This window comes from Argentina silus, assembly GCF_951799395.1.
Source record: "Argentina silus genome assembly, chromosome: 1".
NCBI lineage: Eukaryota > Metazoa > Chordata > Actinopteri > Argentiniformes > Argentinidae > Argentina > Argentina silus.
The window spans coordinates 20770686-20789768 of record NC_139655.1 but is presented as its reverse complement, the minus strand read 5'-3'; the positions used below and the strand labels follow the sequence as shown (position 1 = coordinate 20789768).

The following is a 19083-nucleotide window of genomic DNA, read 5'->3' as shown; positions in this document are numbered from 1 at the left end:
GTTCAAATACCCCCAGCCGCGCTGTCGAATTGCTAGCTTTTCGATAACATCGAGTATTTGAGGAGACAGTCACGTGTATTGGAAAGTCAGAGGTCGCAAGTTCGAGGCTCCGTCGGAGCAAGTAGAATAGCGGGGCTACTGTTTGCAACAACTTGACCTCTGTTTCATTGGTGCCGTGACCCGGATATGCAGTTGGGCTCAGCATGACGGCTGGGCCTGCTGTGGTGTCGTGAGTTTAGAGGGGTGAGTGTAACCGAGTTGAAATGGTAAACGCACTCCTCAAGTTCAAATACCCCCATCCACGCTGTCACATTGCTAGCTTTTCAATAGCATAGCTGGTTAACATCAGGTATTTGAGGAGACCGTCACGTGTGTTGGAAAGTCAGAGGTCGCAAGTTCAAGGCTCAGTCGGAGCAAGTTGAATGACAGGGTTACTGTTTGCAACAACTTGATGTCTGTTTCATATGCCTAAGTCAGTGGTTCCCAAACTTTTAACAGTCATGTACCCCCTGTCGGTTATTTTGTAGCCTAATTGATATTCTATGAACATTATCTCTTACATATTAGACATGTGATAATATTATTCTGTTGGATAGGGTGCATGCATTTATTTTTGGTACTGAGACTGCTGTCGGCTATTCAACAGGACTGTTTGGGAAGGTAAATCACAGATTTATTTTGCGTACCCCTAGATCGATCCTCGTACCCCCGGGGGTACATGTACCCCACTTTGACAATAGTGGGCCTAAGTAAACATACAAAAGGCCATGCCAGAAATTGACTATTTGGTCTATAAAAAGCATGTAATATAATATAAAATCCTACTAGAAATAGAGGAAGATCCAAATGGTCATGAGGTATGTCATGTCCAATCAATTCAAGTCAAATATTATTCCAGGTGTTGTTACACAATTTTCAATACACTAGAAAAAACATGAATAAAAGTTAAGAAATCAAGATGAAAAGTCTATGGAAAACAGGGCAAAGCATATGCAAGCTCATTGGATGCCAAACGTTGGCCTACACAAAATGAAACCACATAAGATCTAGATTTAGTTGATTCACTATAGTCCATTTATCAACTACAGTCCAATAAAATGCAGACTATGGAGTAGCATGCAATGCAAAAAAACAGACACTTTTCTAATCTTATAACAGTTTTCCCTTAGTTGTTGAGAGTTATGGTACAGCTTTAAATGTTCAGAATAAATCCCAGATTGTGCCTTTAAGAGTAGGGTGTTCCTCTCTTTGAGAATGAGGAAATAGCGTCTCAAGTCCGAATGAGCACGTATCTTTCGATAAAACTTGCGTCCAAGCTGCCACAAATTGAAAACATCGTTAGCCATTCGGGCAACAGCAGTTTTGACCATCGATGGCTGATACAACGGGCACTAACGTTGTACCACGTAAGTTATCAATACATTACATTCTCCGTTTGAGAAATAGAGAAATAAACGGACGCGTCTGTCTGCCAAACTTCAGTGCAGATAGTAGCTATATCTTTTCATTTCACAGCTGAGGTTCAGAGTTTTTACAAGCCCGACCATATGGAAATGATGAAAAACAGCATGAATGGGGCTACTCGGAAGTCAGTTTTTATTGTGGTTAGGAGCAATTGCGGTTGCAACAAAGTAACAACCTGTAGAAGATTGATACAACGTTTCCGTGCTGTGCTAATTGTATTGAAACATGCATTTTATATGATAAACTATCTATATTATTAATATAGACACTTTGCGTCTGTCGTAAAGTCCACGTTTAAAAAAAACAAAAAAAAACCTTTCAAGTCAAATTTGACAGGTGCTTTATCTGGATGATAGACAACCAAATTATATCAAGGTAGTGAATGACACAATGCCAGATTTGATATGTATGAGACGTTAGGCTGTAGGGTAAGTCTGTTTTCATTGGTATGCCATTCTGTTAATAGAAGTCCGTCATTCCAACTACAGGATATGAATGTGCTTTGCTTTCCGTAGCCAATTGTGTGATTTTAATAAGATGCGTTGATGATAGTATTCTGTAGGCCTACACCTGCAATGAATGATGTTACCATTAGGCTCAGGGCTACTGTACACAGACATGGCCTTCTGTACACAGGCAGCAGGACTGCTGTTGGATGGTTAATGACATGATTCCTTAACCAGTTTAACCAAGCATCATTTATCATACACTCCATGTGACTTGAGGGAATTATGGCATCCTGATGCTAAGAAGTCTTCACAATAACACAACTGTTCCTGCTTTTGCTCTACACTTTTGGTCTGGGGAAATTATGAACTTATCCACAGTGGGTACTGTACCCCTCTTTGAGACTGCTGCTCAAGGCTGAAGGTCCACAACAGCCACAACTGAATCCTCAGATTTATTCTATTAGACACAGACATCCAACACAAGGTTTTAAAATGAGCATGGCAGCAGTCACACACATGATGGTAGACCTGTGTGTGTGTGTGTACTCTGTGTTCTCTACCCTTGTGGTGGACATAGAATTGGCCCAAAGACAATTGACTTAGTCTGTTTACCAGTGTCACAGGGAAACCAGGGTTTTACACACTCTTTAAATGGAAGGAACTTTTGACAAATAGGGCCTTCACACAGCTAGCTGGAGTAGACCCTTTAATTTGTATTGTTGGATTGACAGTAATTGGCATATGTTATGCTCCATGATATTGATTATCTAGTTTACTTAAGAATACACACATATAATAGTACACCTTTATGCTGACTCTTTACCCCTCGAAATTGCACAATTTATGTGGTAGATAGTTTCATACAAGCAGCAGAGATATTAATAGAATATTAGGAAACAGCCATATCCTCATAACCTTAAAGTAAAACCGTCAACCTGACAGTTAGCAGTAGGAAGTCCCCCTTGCTATCTGTTTTGTTTTTGTTGGTACATTTACTAAGTAAATGTGGATCATTGTGTGAGGTCCTCGTGACATGTTTCCTCAGGAAGGGAAACCTTTGTTATTTTGAGTTATATCTTCATTTTCTATAAGTGATGGACGGAGCTATTGATATTATAGATACATCTCATTAGTGCATTTTTTTTCTCTAATACAAATGTCAATGGCTGTTTATCTGTAAGATTTGTATTGGTACTGTATACAGAATGGGGAGGGGGGGCGGGTGGAATTGGAAAGGAAAATGTAGTAGGCCTACTTAACTTGTTAACCAATGCATGCACAATCACAGAGTTCACATTGAACCATGCGATCCTCCCATTTCAAATCTGTCACATCACTGTGATTACATGAATTTATTTTGCCAATGCTATTGTGACTGATTGTCTTACAAGGCAGATCACATTGAATGTCACCCATCCTCGATATGAAGATGTGCAGCACAGCACAACGAGGAAATTAAAGTTTTTTCAGATACGATGCCGGCAATTTGATATGTAATTAAATCCGTCTGATAAGCGATCAACATGGTTAATCATTGTTAATGGGCACGATCAGAGCTGTGTTTTCTAGTTTTTACACGTCCATCTCTCGTTCTTCTTCACTAGAAAGGAAGGAAGAAGAGGGATGCAATGGGACCCACAGAGGTTAGTTGAGGGAAATGTTAGTTGTGGATGAATTATGATGGTGAATATGAATATGTGCCATGGTAAGGTCCTCCTGCTTTGTCACCCTGACCTTTAGGTCATCTTTGGTGATACATTCGTAGGACCTCTTGATGATTTTATTGTAATGCTCAAAGGTATTTGTCTATGATTGCATTGGTAGGCTAGCTAACTAGTATGTTTTACTGTTAATCAATTGTCCATCCATAAAACATTATCCATATATGAGCAGCCAGCAACCCATGTACAGTATTACCTACACTACCACCAACCACTACCATTGGGGAACTGTGGTGATAAGTCATAGGAAAGTCAAGAATCACAAGTTGGGCCCCATCCTGTTATCTGTGTTGCTCAATATTATTATAGAATGACTCATGTTGGCTGTTGGCATTAGTTCATACACTGCAAGGGTTCATCACAATAGTCAAGCGTATTCCCTTCTTCATCTGCACTAATGTATGGAGCAGACAGGCGAAGGCTAGTTTATTTTTTTAGAGAGGAAAGGAAACCACATTAAACCATTGTCAACTATCCATTGAATTTCTATTATGTTATGATTCATTCTAAAGACAAGTATGGGTGTGCCATGATTGATTTTTCTGAGGAACATAGTGTTATTGAAACCCATCAGTATTTCAAGGCTTCACATAGTTGAGTAGACGGTTCTATTTCCAAGCTCAATCCTTTTGAGCTTTGATCTTCTTTTACAGAAAATTAATGTCTTCGAAAGTGCTTATGCTGACCACTTTAGCCTGCACTATTTTACCCAATGACTCTCAAATATATTGAAGGAAATATCCTTGCTCCTCTTTTAATAAGTCTCTACTACTTTTGCTGATACCTACTCGATCAGCTTTAACCCTCTTCTTTCTGTTTCAGTCCTAATTCTTATGGATATGAAGTGACATCTAATTGGCCTGTCATTGCCCATGATTCATATGAAGCATCCCGTCTCTCTAGGCATTGGCCTGGCCCAGGTCCAGCTCAATGAAATGGCCGGGTGCACAGGGCGGTCAGTGGTGCTTATGACCACAGTCAGCCCCCTGCATGAGGAGGACTGGGACAAAGGGAAATACGTCAGACACATGTTTGGACGCTCACTATAGAGGACCATACAGACACACACACACACACACACATGCACACAGAAAAAGAAACAAAAGCTATATTGTCTGCCTGATTTGACTCTGTATGGAATGCCTCACGTGGTGGGACAACATCAGGAGACAGGGAAGGCAGACTATGGAGATGCCTCTGACCTTTGACCTCTTCCCCTTCTTAGCTGACTTTAGCTGGGTCTAAAGTCCTGTGTCTGGCTATGCGTAGGAAGGGGGAAGCTTGAAGTAAGAGTGGTTTATGGTTAATGCAGAGGTCATAGGTGAGGTAATAAGGGTAGTGAGGGAGGGAGACAAGGGAAGCGTGTTGGGAAATACAGGGAGGCATAGAGGGTTTGTAAATGGAGATAGTGACAGGTCAGGACAGGGACAGGGGTGCAGCAGAGGTGGAAGTGAGTGGTTTTGGCCTCACCCAGTCACAGAAGAAGGGAAAGGGGTTTGGTCCTGCCAATCAGACCTGGGGATTGTGTGTGTGAGATTCACTCCTGATTGCCCAGGGAGGCCCTAGTCACCAATAACAACAGATCTCTGGGACCCAATCAACCCGCACATGAACTGTCCAGTTGAACACAACATGCAAGACAGTCTCTCCCCCCACACCTCTCCCTTCCTCTCTCAGAAAGAAATCCTAGACTGAGAGAGATGGAAAGTTACAGGGATTACAGCCCCTCTGAGTCAGCAGTCTCTCATGACAATGACAGTGGCTGTCTCTGTCGCTCTGCTCTGCTCTGCTCTGCTCAGCCCATCAAAGCCCTGGCGGCAGACATGACAGCTTGCTCCCAGCCAACCCGCACAAGAGCTTGAGAGAGAGAAATGGGACAGCCCTTTTTATTCACCCAGGAAGAAAACATGAAAGCCCTGTCGTATATCATTATCACACCTGGGTGACAGTTGCTAGTGTTTATCCACCCTCTGCTGGGCACTGCCTTCAATTATGAATATCTGGTGCCACTGCAGACAAGAATATAACTTAGACATGTATGTGTAGAGACCAAGTAGTCTCCACACATACATGTATCCACAATTAATTGCATACGTGCCTTTATTTGTCCCTCACCAATTTTGAATGCTCTCTCTCTCTGCTTCTTCTTCCCTCTTGCTTTATTCTCCATTTCACTCTACCTCCTCCCCTCTCACTTTCAATCCTTCCCTCCTCTATGTCCCTTCTTTCTTCATCCCATCTCTTTCTCCTCTTCTCCCCCTCAACCCCCACCCCCCCCTACAGCGGCCCCGACTGCGGACACTGGCGCAGGGGGTAATACCATAGACCAGGGGAACCCAGAATACATCGCCTTCGTCCTGGTGCCCGTCTTCTTCCTGCTCGGCCTTCTGGGAGTACTTATCTGCCATATCCTTAAGAGGAAGGGCTACCGCTGCACAACAGAGGCCGAAGATGAGGAATTGGCAGCGGAGAAAGAAAGGGATCTGGAGCTGGGTGCAGGTGAGAAGGGGGTGGTGGTGGTGGTGGTGGTGGTTGCTTGGTTCCACATTATGTTCATCACTTTACTCATCTTCAGCTTTATAACTGAGAGGTGCATCTACACTGATCTGAAAACACAAGAGGCTACCTATTTGCTTTTACCAATCCAGTTTCACGTCAGTGCAGTTGAAGAAAGACGCTAACTGTAGTAGATGGCTGTGTTGGGGTTGTTATCGGGTGCCATTCTTATGGTTGTGGTTGCATGGTCATGGTTTGCCAAAGGGTGACTTGAGAAGGGACGTTGTTCTGTTACCTGAGAAACTGGGCTCCAGAGGGCCCCACTCAATCTGCTGGCCAGGCCCGCTCCCTCCATCATGGGGGCCACGGTGGCCAGACAGTGGTGCTTTACCAGCTGGCACATCACCCGCGTGGGCGCCGAACACTTCCTGGGTGGGATGATTATGTGTAAGCCATTGTGGCGACACCCTGGTATTATCTCTGAGCGTGCTGTTTTAGAGTGCAGTTAAAGCCATTCTGTGCCATGGGAGAATATCCATTAGGTTAGAATTAGATGTTCCTTGGATGAGATTTGACTACTGGGTCATCAGCTTATTGGATAGTGCAGGGGTTAGGTTTCCAGTATCACGAGAGCAAGTCAGTTCAGAGTCCCTATTAGTAACCCACAGACAGGAGATACACAATATAATCTCAGTGAGTCTTTATAATCAGAAAAGTATATGGAATTAGCCTCACAATGTGGGCTTGTACGTCCTTCCCAGATTCTTGTTCCTCTTCAAATCATAATTTACCTGACGTTCCTTGTAAGAGTTTGTCTGATGTAGTAGTGTTAATCCTACAAAATGAAAGTGAAAGCTGAATTATCTCAAATGATACTGGGGAGTAATTCAACAGTTGCCATATGTACTCTAAATTGGCCTTCAGCAGTTCCTAGCACCGCTTGACTTTTCATCTCTCTGGTAAATACCAGTAGTGAGTTTGTGGAGGGGGCTGTTATCATGTCTGTAAGAGAAAAGCCACTTGGTCACTCGTTGGTTTCTAATTGAGTCTCACAATTCTGAGATAAGACCCAGAGATATGACTGTGAGTCAAGGGAGGGAAGGATGGGGGTCATCATACAATGAACCAATGCAAATGGTTCATTTCGTTCTTCAATGACTGCTTATAGTATGGGATTCTTATGCTACAGTATGTGAGAGAGGGAAAGAGGAGAAGAGAGAAAAAGAGCCAGATGAATGAAGCGTGGGAAGACAGAGGGGTGACACGTGGACTTCCTAAGGAGTGGTCAGGGCAATAGAAACCCGGAAGACAATAGTTTTCTCATCAGTTACAGTAGCATGTTCTCAGAATCAATACCTGGTTTCCTGAAACATGATTATCACCCAAAAAAAATAGGCTTTTCTCTTGTATTGTGAGCTATTTGACAGTATGTCATATTTTTTTGTTTTGTGTATACAATATCTCTTGTAACGTTTCATTAATGTTTTCATTCAAGATACTGAGAACAATATTTGTTTGCAATAGGTTGTGAGCAAGTGAGAGTTGCTCCTGTCTTTTGAGCGCTTCTCTCTTTGACATAGTGAATGTGCTTAGGCCATGTGGAGTCATGGCACCCTGGCTTGGCATAGCCAAGGGCGAGGCGTAGAAGTGTATAGTGAAGTATGCACCCCCTCCTCTCCTTCTACTCGTGTTTATACTTGAAGGCTCTGGCAGGGCCAGATGGCTTGGGGTTATGTTACAAGCATGAGGACAGTAGGCATGCAGAGGGTAATAAATGTGAACATGGAGGAATATGAAAGAATGTCTGTGTTCTCTCTCTCTCTCTCTACCCCCATTTGACCATTGAGAACTATCTGTCCTTAGAGAGGCTGATGTTGCATTCTGTCTACCCTGTTCTATGCACTCTTTGTAAAGGATAAAGATTGCACTTAATCTCTCCCGACCACTACAGAGTGGTAAGGTGAAACTCCATTAGGGGCTTTCCTTGTCAAGGCTGGGCCCTGTGTGTGTACTGTCTAAAGTCTCTCTCTGGGCCCAACCCCTCCTCCTACAATATATTGGAACAAAGAGCACAAACAAACCCTGTGTTTGTGTGTACTCTACTTCCTCATCCAACTCCGAAGCAATCTTCCCACCCTCCTCCATTCATGACTACCATGCATCCCTCTGTCTATCATAATGTTTTACCTTCTCATGTTTACTCATCATCTGAACAGCTGTAGTATAACAAGGCTGGTTGGAAAACAAATTCAGACAATTCTGAACACACACAGATGACCCTGGCCTTTCCGGAGGTGCTAACACAAGTACTTCCCTTACCAGAAGTTAGGACAGGAAGTAGTCCACAGGAAGCACAAGGAAGCAGGAACGGCATGGGTGTAGACAGGGGCCAGGGGGTTAGGAACGAGGTACTGTAAATGGGACAGGAAGGGAGAGACCTTCTAAAGAATATCATTCAAAGCCAGGTTAATCATCTAAACGCATCAGCCAATTTATAATTGTTAATTAGTTTGTTAGTTAGTTGCCATTGCAGTCAACAGGCCAATCTGTTATACTCACAGTGCTGAAAACTGGAAACATCTAACTATGAGTAAAGCCTATCTGGATATGTGGTCCTCTGTGGCTCAGTTGGTAGAGCATGGCACAAGGTTGTGGGTTCAATTCCATATATACTAAAGGGGATGCACTCACTGTACTTACTGTAAGTCGCTTTGGATAAAAGCACCAGTTAAATGGCAGTTTTTATTATTATAATTATTATATGTTTACATAATAGCATGTAAGGGATCTTTTTTAGGCCACATGCTTATTAGTAATCTATGTTTATATGGGTCATCAGACTCCTAACGCTCCCTGTGTCATGTATATGTTAACCTTCATCCAGTTAAACACATCCAATACCTGAGGGATTACCTCATTGAACGAGGTGTGTGTGTGTGTGTGTGTGTGTGTGTGTGTGTGTGTGTGTGTGTGTGTGTGTGTGTGTGTGTGTGCCTCATCAATTATACGGCTAATCCAGTTGATTACAGCAATAACACAGGGTCTGGATGAATACTGACTAGGTTAGGATGTCAAAGAAAATGACTAATGTGATCATGGCCTGAAGCCAATTGTTATGAAACTTAACTAACCAGTCAGGTGGCTTTTTCCACACATTATGTTTGCGTTTCTAATATGTTTGTCACAGCCTTTTATGTGAATGATTCTATATGTATTGTGATGTGGATGTGTGTGTGTTTTCTCTCCAGAGTTGAATGACACCTTCAGTGACAGCAACGATGACACAGTGGGACAGATTGTTCATTACATCATGAAAAATAAAGGTAAGCTAATTGTATCCAATCATATGCTGTATACTTTTGACCCCAGAACTTTATTAACCCCAGAATTTGTTAAATGAATGCTTATATATTGAAAGTGCAAGGAGCTGTTATCTTCTGTCATCTGTACTATGCTACCATGTGCATATCATCTTCCCACAGTTGACATTTAAGTCACACTGGCTGAGAGCTGAGAAATGTACTTTAATCACCCTGACCTTTGTAAGACCTCTTCACACATGGTCTCTCTCTTACATTGTCGTGTGTGTGTGTGTATGGGTGTGACCTTGTTCAACATCTTGGTGAGTGTATGAGGAAATTATAGGTATTATGTTTGTACTAAAAATGGTGATGATGAGTCAGAAGTGAACATAATGTGTGGAATGAAGTAAGTGGGGGTTTTAGTTTGGAATCATCCACAAAGTAATTCTGATGCCATTATAACGTCACTGATATTGTCTACCTTAGTCAGTGTATTTCCTTTTCTAAAAGTGGACAGAGTGGACTTGTCATGTGCCAGTGTAAGGGACCGCGATCAATACTGGCACTGTCACCCAGTCTGCTTGATCAGGATGCAGACACACACTCCCTGTGTCTGTTTACCTTATTTACATCCATGCTGATGCACTCCTTATGCCAGTAGCTGTTTCCTTTCAGGCTAGTAAATAGCCTACTGTGAACATCTATGCATTAATCTCCCTCTTCCCTCAATGTGTGAAGGTGCCAGGAATGCCCTACTCACTGAAGTTGGAGTGATTCAGTAAATGGCAGTTACAGCTCTGAACAGGATATTGAATTGCTGTTCCGGGTGTATACATTTAGAAAAAGCTGCTAGAAGAATATCTACCAGCAATAGGTACTTCCGCTCTTTATTGTATGATGAGGTTTCTGCTCTGATAAGTCTAGCTCTACAATGAGTCACCTAGTCTAGTAAAGACATTGACTCATCACTGAATGGCCTGGCCATGGTGTGAGTTAGAGGATTGATAGAGACATATGGCTTGATGACAGGGGAAGCCGAAAGCCATGACCCGCTCACACAGCGCATGCAGCACAAACCCCAGTTTATAAACCGCCATGAAGCTCCTGTGATCAGAAATGTTGTCAGAGCTTGAGATGCCCCCTGGCTGCGAATGATGAGGCTTAGTAGGACAGTCATAGGTGTTTGTGGGGCAATCCTATTATTACGACTACAACAGGACATACAACAAGGTCCTGAGCCACATTATTATAATTTGGTGTTTCAAATGTTCTTCCTTTTCACACTTTTTACTGATTCAAATAATCAAGCGCATTGATGATGAGTTGATTCAACCAGGTGTGTTACTGCTGGTTAGAACAAAAGCCTGCATACCCAGTTGGGTCCCCAGGACACACTACTGTTTACCTTGATGCACATTGACATTTCCCTTCATGTAGCTTTTTTGCCTCATATTTCAAGTGTTTCATGCACACCCTCTTGCTTGTGTTTTTTTGCTTTGCTTGAATATACCCCAAGGTTATGTTCAGAATGATCGTGCTCACAGTAATTGCATATGGTGCACCGTTTAATTCTGTGTAGGACTTATCGGCTGTAACAATCTTTGAATAACGGTCCTCTTTTGAAGTCACTTGCACCTTCTCACTAATTCCCCTGCTGCTTTTATCTCTCTCTCTCTCTCTCTCTCTCTATCCCCCTCTCCCTCCAGCAAACTCAGATGCCCTCAAAGCCATGGTTCATGACAACAGCATTGACTCTGATGGGTAAGTGGTGCCCTTATGTCTTCTCACAGCAACAAAACTCACTGCACAAGTTCAAGTCAATCTCCATCTGCCCTCATAAAATATACATCCAATCTGAAAGAGAGTGTTTAAGATGCTCCCTATACCGCTCTTAGGTTTGTCTGATGCCATTTCTGTCAAGGTTTATGAAATGCTTCTAAACTCTGCTAAATAAATGGTGTTAAGGGGCTCGTTGCCAAGGATACGACTGTGGTGTGGTTACTTTTTCAACCACTAGATGGCAATGTTAGCACTCTCTAAATGGCACCCAAGCTCACATGGAATTCTAAAATGTACTGAAGTGAACAGGGAATCAGTCAAAGCAGCTCAATTCTTTATGGATTGGTGAGTTTTGATAAGGGGCCAAGATACTGAGGACTGCAGCTTTGTATTTCATCATTCAAAATGCTAATGTGTCCAAAAAAGTCTCTGTTTGTGGACTCTGAGCACAAAAGTGCCATTTGGTATCCAACTGGAAACAGGGTAATTGCTATCCTCCTTGGTTACAATTCACTTCATAGCCAAGGCAAGGCTGTGATCTGGCCTCTGAAAGCTTAATTGAGAATGAGTTGCTCTTGAAAATGCTCCACACTGCCAGGTTGAGAAGAGGTGTCGGTCTGAGATGAGACACCTTTACTTTCATTCATCCAAGAAGAGTGAGGGAGCGCCATCATGACCTTGAGCAGTGCAAAAGGAGGGGAAAGAGAGAGAAAGGGAGGGACGGAGGGACAGACGGACAGATGGAGAGAGAAAAGAAAGAAAGAAAGAGTGGAGTTATTTTCATGTGTGAGGCAAAGTGACGATAGGAGGAAATAAATTGTAGCGGGCGAGTCAGTGGCAAGGCAGGACAGGGCATGAGGGGCATGAGGCATGGCACGGCATTGGGTATTATGGAAAAGTCCACTGGACAGGACCACTCTCATTTCCTAACACTACTCTTTGCTCAGCACCTCTCTCTCTCTCTGTCAGTCTGTTTCCCTCTCTCTGTCTGACTCACTTTCGCTTTCCCCCTCCTGTCTCTCTCTTGTTCTCTCTATTCTGTGCCCAGCGCGTTTCTCTCTCTCCCCCTCTTTCTCTCACTGTCTCCTTCTCTCACTGTCTCTCTCCCCCCCTCTCTGTCTCACCCCTCCCATCTCTGTCTGTCTGTCTCTCTCTCTCTCTCTCTGTGCCAGGGTGGGCAGACTGCCAGTAGAACACTTAGGGTTAGGAGAGCAGGCTCTGGAGGGGGTGTCAAACAGAGAGAAGGGGGTGGGGGGTAATTTATGGAACACAAGGGGGAGGGGTGGGGCGGGGTGGTGAGACGTGTGTGTGTGTGTGTAAGTGTGTTAGGGGTTGCCGTTGCCTGGATGGAGCTCTCAAGAGTCCTCTCTCTGGATGCGGTAGTTAACTTCTTCTCTCCTCGCTGCAGTGCTGCTCTCTCCACATCATTAATCCACAACCTCTCTCTGCCCTGCATGTTGTACTCTCTCATAACCTCCCTCCACCATCCTTCTCTCCATAACCTCCCTCCACCATCCTTATCTCCATAACCTCCCCCCACCATCCTTCTCTCCATAACCTCCCTCCACCATCCTTCTCTCCATAACCTCCCTCCACCATCCTTCTCTCCATAACCTCCCTCTCTGTTTTCTCTCCACAGGTTCCTAATTGCTTTTCTTTCTTCCTGTATGCATGCCTTCTTTATAACGCTCTCCACTCTTCTTCTGGCAGTGCATCCTGCACCAACATAGTCTCTCTTCTTTAACACACACACACACACACACACACCTCCCTCCTTCTCTTCTCTCTAGCTGTCTTCATCTGAGCATCCCTCCATCTCCCCGCCCTTAGCTAATCTTCAGGCCCATTTCCATGGCATGCTGTGGAGAAATGGAGACAATAGAGCTCGGAGCCCCAGCACGCAGCACTGATGCCACTTAAGTCATTACACTGCTGGGCTCTGAACCTGGAGAGGACGCACACGTATAAATGAACACACACACTCATTTATATGCATGCACAGGAGTGGAGGTAGTGCTTCTACTCAGCTGATCCAGACAGCAGCTGTGACCCTGGCAGGGTCGAAACACACACACTCCTCTGTTCTCTGTCTCTCAAGGATAAGATAGAATAATACTGAACCGCCTTGAACTAGAGCTTAGGACATTGGTCATTGACAGGGTGGTCGAGTCGGTCCTGGAGAACCATGGTGTACAGACTTCTGCTCCAACCTGAAACATATGAGTACAATGACGACACCTTAATCGGTTGAAGCAGGTGTTTGATCTGGGCTGTAGCCAAACGTCTGTCCACCCTTTAGCTCTTCAGGACTAGGGTAATGTTGGTGACCACTTGACAAATAGGTGCTCTGCTATCTCAATACCCTTTCTAATACTATCACTGAATTCTCCCCCAGTCCTGTCACTCCAACCTCCCTCATCACCCCCACCACTCCAGTGACGCCTCTGTCCCCCGGGGCCCCGGCGGGGGCTGACAAACACACCTGCAACCACCTGCACACCATCGGAGGGATGGGGGGCCACAAGAACATCTGCAACCGCTGCAACCACAAGAAGTGGCCTCTGATGCGCCGTCTGTCCAGCAAGAGGATAGCAGACAGGAAGAGCCAGGGAGAGGTCACAGTGCTGGCTGTGGGAAGGTGTGTCTGTGTTTGTGTCTCTGTCATTACATGGTAGAGAAAGTGTGCGTGTGAGAGAGGAGCAGAAATTGTATGGTTGCATGTGTACTGATAAATCTGTGTGTTTGTATCAAAGTGTATCAAAGACTGTGTATGTGTGTGTTTCTAAGTTCTAGTGAACAAGTGTGTCAATCTCACAGCCTCCACCCCCCACCCTTCCAGACCTCCCATTCCTGTAGAGTGCTGATGTGAATGCAGAGTGCCCAGTTTTAATTTGCTCATCCAGATGAATGGAAGTGTCTGAGGTCATGGTGACCTGGGAGGGAATATTCATTTGGTGATTTAATTTAATTTAATCTGTGAAGTGTGAGGGAGTGTCATCCTCACTCAGAAGAACATGGGCTCTGGGCCAGGGGGAATACAGCAGCTCAGATCACACCACACTTATAGCCATTGATCAGCTCTGGCATAGCAACATTTTTGTGTAGCAGACATGTATCAGCTATAGGCATTGTTGGCTATACCAACATGTGGGAATATCTGGAGACCTATCAGTCCAATTTCACCCATAGTGACAAACTAGCTTCTTGGTCTATTTGATAAGACATTGGGTTGGTGAGCAGGAGACCCCGGTCCGAGTCCTGTCGGTTACATTTGGTTATTGTCATTGTCATGTCGGAAGCTAGGATCATATCTCATAGTTTTCTATTGTCAGCTGACGTTAAGGTTGTGTGTAGTTCGTTTTTTTGTGATGGTGTAGTCTTTCTCATTGTCAGTATAAACTAGGTTCCTCCAAATATAGCAGTTCAAGTTCTCCTATTCAGTGTTGCCAGTGAAGACGTATAGAAAGGTCATCCCCACCTGTCTGTGATCTGTCACCAGTGTCATGGTGTTGATCTCTCCTTTCAGGTTCCGGGTGACAAAGTGTGAAAAGAACACCCGGGAGAGGCGGACCCTGCTTATCACAGACTCCAACGGAAGTGTCCCCACATCGCCCACAGGGACGGAACCCAAGAGCAGGGCCACCTCCGAGTCACAGGTTGGTCTGATATGATATTCAATCCCAACCCGCTTACCTCAACATTTTATTTTGCACTTATCATGTAACCTAGGTCAAGGATTTGATCGAATATGGCCTGATGTAATACGGCCCCAAGTCAAGGAGCCACAATCGTTTGTGGTTATGACTGAGTTTTAACTTCAATAAATTTTTCGTTTCAATCCAGATTTTATTGAAGTGACATTTTTTCCCCCCCTTTATTGTAGGAACAGGCGGATAATGAAGACAACGCTAAGTGATAGGCTACCAGGTTAGTCTAAATGTATGTTCAGTTCTGTCAAACTCTGACCTGCTGCATCTCCCAACCTCTTGTCTAACAATCCCTTTAACAACCTCTTAATTTCCTCTCCACAGGACAGAGCGCTGCCTCCCATAGAAGAGGCGAAAACATCACTTTAAATCTAAAACCAAAACGTAAACATGCATCAGGATGCAAAGGACAGACATTCGAGAGCAGCAGTGTCAATCCAGGGGTTAAGTCCCTCCCTCATCCATGGCCTCCCCTTCAGTGGTCAGACAAGTGACAACAACGACCATGATGATGGGGATGATGAAGACCAGAGGCACCTTATCCCCTCTACAAACATTAAACTGACCCGTGGTTGTGTGTGTGTGTGTGTGTGTGGTTGTGTGTGTGGTTGTGTGTGTGGTTGTGTGTGTGGTTGTGTGTGTGGTTGTGTGTGTGGTTGTGTGTGTGTGTGTGTGTGTGTGTGTGTGTGTGTGTGTGTGTGTCATCAGTCAGTGACTTCCCAAACAAGCTCTGTCTAAACAGAGTAAAACTGCCAAGGGTCCTGCAGTCTTGGTCACATTACTGGAAGAGGCTTCTGACCAGGAAGTAGATGCTATGAACTGTGATCGAGCCAAGAACACATTTGCAACAAAATATGTTGCAACACCTGCTTAAGGTACAATCTCTATTCAGCTACTGAGCTGGCTTCACTCATCAAGCAGATATTTTTTGTGTTCGTTCTAAAGCTCAAAGGAGAAAGTGGATATGAGGTTTTAACCATGCAAAAGGACATATCCCCCCCAGACACTCTCATACATGCTATATGTAGTTGTCTTTCTCTGAATTTATAGTGGACATGATCTCTGGTCCTAGACTATGCAATCTGGGCCCAGGAAACTGTTGCTTTGCCTTGTAAATTATGGTGAGGAGAAATCGCCTCATCACCTTCAATTTGCCTTTTGGGATAGACTGAAGATATGGGAAATGCTTCTGATTCAACCCTAATGAAACTACCTATTTTAATGACTTAATGTTTTTGTCAGTAATGGATATTTGCACTCAGTTAAATTAATCCTTAGATTTTTGGACAAAATAAGTGAATCACAGATTATCCTCTTTGAGCTTCAGCAGTATAATTTGTACATACATTTTACTGGATTGATGCACTATGCTCCTCAGAACAGCCCACATATCTGTGAGTTTCACTCTTGATGACAGTGGTGAAGTGTGTGTGTGTGTGTGTGTGTGTGTGTAAACATGAGATACATTGTGTTTTCTGTATTACCAAAGGTTTGTGTTTCATGAACAATGTTTTTAGTCCAGGATCTGGACATAGGATACCTCTGAAAATCAGTGGCCTTGCTTTAAACCACGTGAATGTGTGTGTACGGTCATGCCTCATTATTTTTGGCTAATACAAATGCAAAAATATTTCTGTGAGAAAAAGTAATGTCTATGAAACAATGCATTTGAATGTTATCTAGAATTTAACTGCTCAACCTTAATTTCTAAATTGCACATTGTAAACTCATTTCATGACCTGAAATTAATGATTATTCACACCAATGCCAAATCACTTTGTTGTGATTACATTTTAAAAGGTTTATTATTATTTGTTTTTATCTTGGGCCAAAATTAGACTTTGTAAACATCAATCTTCAACAAGTATCTTGACCAAACCTGAATGCACACCAGACCTCAAGCCTATTCGACCCTCAGACTTCCACAAATTGGTGCATGTCAGTTGTCCAGACTGGCTTCCTCCCTTTGCCTCATCTCCATCTGCACTTATCAGAACATATAGGATCGCTGAAAGCAATATGTTGGATTTCTATCATGCATTCGCATTCACCAGTACATTTTGTTTCAAAGGTGAAGGAAGCCACTTGATTATATTGAAATGCCACCCTATCATGTATATCTGATCTCTCCTCAAACCTCAAAGCAAAACATCTTTCACCTCAGAGCTTTAATTTACTTTAAAGGTGTATGTTGGAAATACTGTGCAGGCTATAATGAATGCACTAATCAAATGTTATCACATGATATGGGCCTTGGGCCTTAGCTCTTTCATGGTCCAGTCTGGGAATGTTTGATTGGGAGACTTATGTAAAATATAATGTAAGTTTCCCATCTTTTGATAAACTGTGTTATGTAAAAGTGTATTTAATAAAGAAAGTTTACTCAGAATCTTCAAGTTTGATAATAAAAAAAGAGTTCACAATTTTAAGCTGACACTAATAAAAGTATTTGTATTTCAATGATCAATGTCTGAAGAAAAGACAATATGAAATGTTTTAACAAAGAGGTGTATATTAAATTGATTAAACCAACATCTTGGTCAACCTCTCTTTTTTCGTTGCCTTGCTCCATCCATCCCCTCCCTGTCCTCCTCTTTCTATTTTAAGTATTCAACAACCTCATTTCCCTCTTTTCTCCATATCCTGTCCTCCCCCCTATCTTGTGAGGTAATGACATGAATATCCTTTTCATCTTGAATAGGTGGTCTGTCAACCTCTGGCCCACACTCTCTCTGCTTCTTTGTCTTCATTTCATATTATTACCTGATAGATGAGAGGGGAAGTGGAGAGATGTTTTGTGCTGACATGTAATGCTATGGATTACCAATTCTGATTCTGCTCTTGACCTTCACAATCAGACCCCCCCGCCCCCCAACACACACACACACACACACACACACACACACACACACACACACACACAAACACACACACCTCCCACTTGTTTGGGAAGTCACTGACTTGACTGATGGCACAATGGCTTTCTCTCTCTCCAGACACACACACACACACACACACTACTGTTTTCCCATGGAGTTAGTCTCCATGTCTTGCTCCTGTCATTTTCCTAAGCCATGAAAATAAGATTGTTCAAATAAGATTTAATGGAATAGCTGTATGTGACATTAACAATGAATTGTTTTCACCAGCTAAGTGTCACTACTTGAACCACAGGGGGAGGTGTTGTACACAGGCATATGAGTGTCACAACATTGTAACCACTAGGATCCTAGCGTGTCCTGTTTATTGAGGGGCGATTATATTTCAAGGTGTTGACAACCACAGGGACATCTGCATGTAGTGGAAAAAGCCCTAACAACACTAGGCTACGTCACCCCACCAATGTCTGTTGACATAAGCTAATGCTAACCTGCCCTTCACACATAAACACACACACACATGCACAGGGGTTAGCAGTGGATGGGCCTTAAAGTGGAAAGCATGTTAAAAACAAACCATTGTGACTGAGAACAGGACATAGGAAAGCAACAAGAGGATCTCAGGTAAATATTGACACTAGTCCTGTGTGTGTTTGCCCTACCTCTTACCTTGAACAAACTGGTGACACCCATGGTTGGTTAATATCTCTAAGTACCCGGCCCTCGCTCTCTCTGTTCCGTTCTCTCTCTCTCTCTCTCTCTCTCAATTCTATTCATTCTCTCTCTCTCTCTCTCTCTCTCAATTAGTTTTATTGCCATGATATTTTAGTATCTTACATTGCCAATGCAAGCACAGGGAAATGATAATAATGTTAATGTCGCTCTCTCTCTCGACTGTTGAAGATATTCAGGGCTGCAGGCAGTAAAACATGTCGTCATGTTCAGTGCCAGATCTTTGGCTTTGTTCCTGGGTATTAGCCAATGGGAAGAAGCTAGGCCTTCAGGGGGTAAAAGCTTTTGAGAGATATTTTGGAGTGTGGGGAATGTCTAGTGAATGATTAACATCATGCGCTAACTATGTCACAGTTGTCACGGCAATGACTATGTCACAGACAGCTATCCAACTCAAAACACAATCATAAACATCCTTCCTCCTATCACCCTTTGGTTTAGTCAGATTAGTCAGGTTGTGGATAGTAGCAGAATGTCCAAAAATGTACAGTTAATATACAGTACAATGAAAAAAAAGGACAGGCATCATGTTTAAATTACCTGCAAACTGTTCC

General features: G+C 43.3%; 1 protein-coding gene across 1 annotated transcript; it reads left to right on the top strand.

Annotated features, from left to right (window-relative positions):
* Positions 1 to 1274: 1274 nt before the first annotated feature.
* rell1 (RELT like 1) lies at positions 1275 to 17444 on the top strand. Its single transcript, XM_083679665.1, has 8 exons — positions 1275 to 1406; positions 5918 to 6133; positions 9379 to 9453; positions 11139 to 11193; positions 13607 to 13849; positions 14738 to 14867; positions 15095 to 15138; positions 15243 to 17444. Exons 1-7 carry the CDS (start codon positions 1373 to 1375, stop codon positions 15125 to 15127), a joined length of 786 nt encoding a protein of 261 aa, XP_083535791.1. The 5' UTR covers positions 1275 to 1372; the 3' UTR covers positions 15128 to 15138; positions 15243 to 17444.
* The last annotated feature ends 1639 nt before the right edge of the window (positions 17445 to 19083 follow it).

Excerpts from the sequence above, each read along its gene's own strand:
- rell1 (XM_083679665.1), top strand. The coding sequence starts at position 1,373 with ATGGCTGATACAACGGGCACTAACGTTGTACCAC. Across the intron at positions 6,134-9,378 it reads GGATCTGGAGCTGGGTGCAG|AGTTGAATGACACCTTCAGT; the intron begins GTGAGAAGGGGG and ends TTTTCTCTCCAG. Across the intron at positions 11,194-13,606 it reads AACAGCATTGACTCTGATGG|TCCTGTCACTCCAACCTCCC; the intron begins GTAAGTGGTGCC and ends ATTCTCCCCCAG.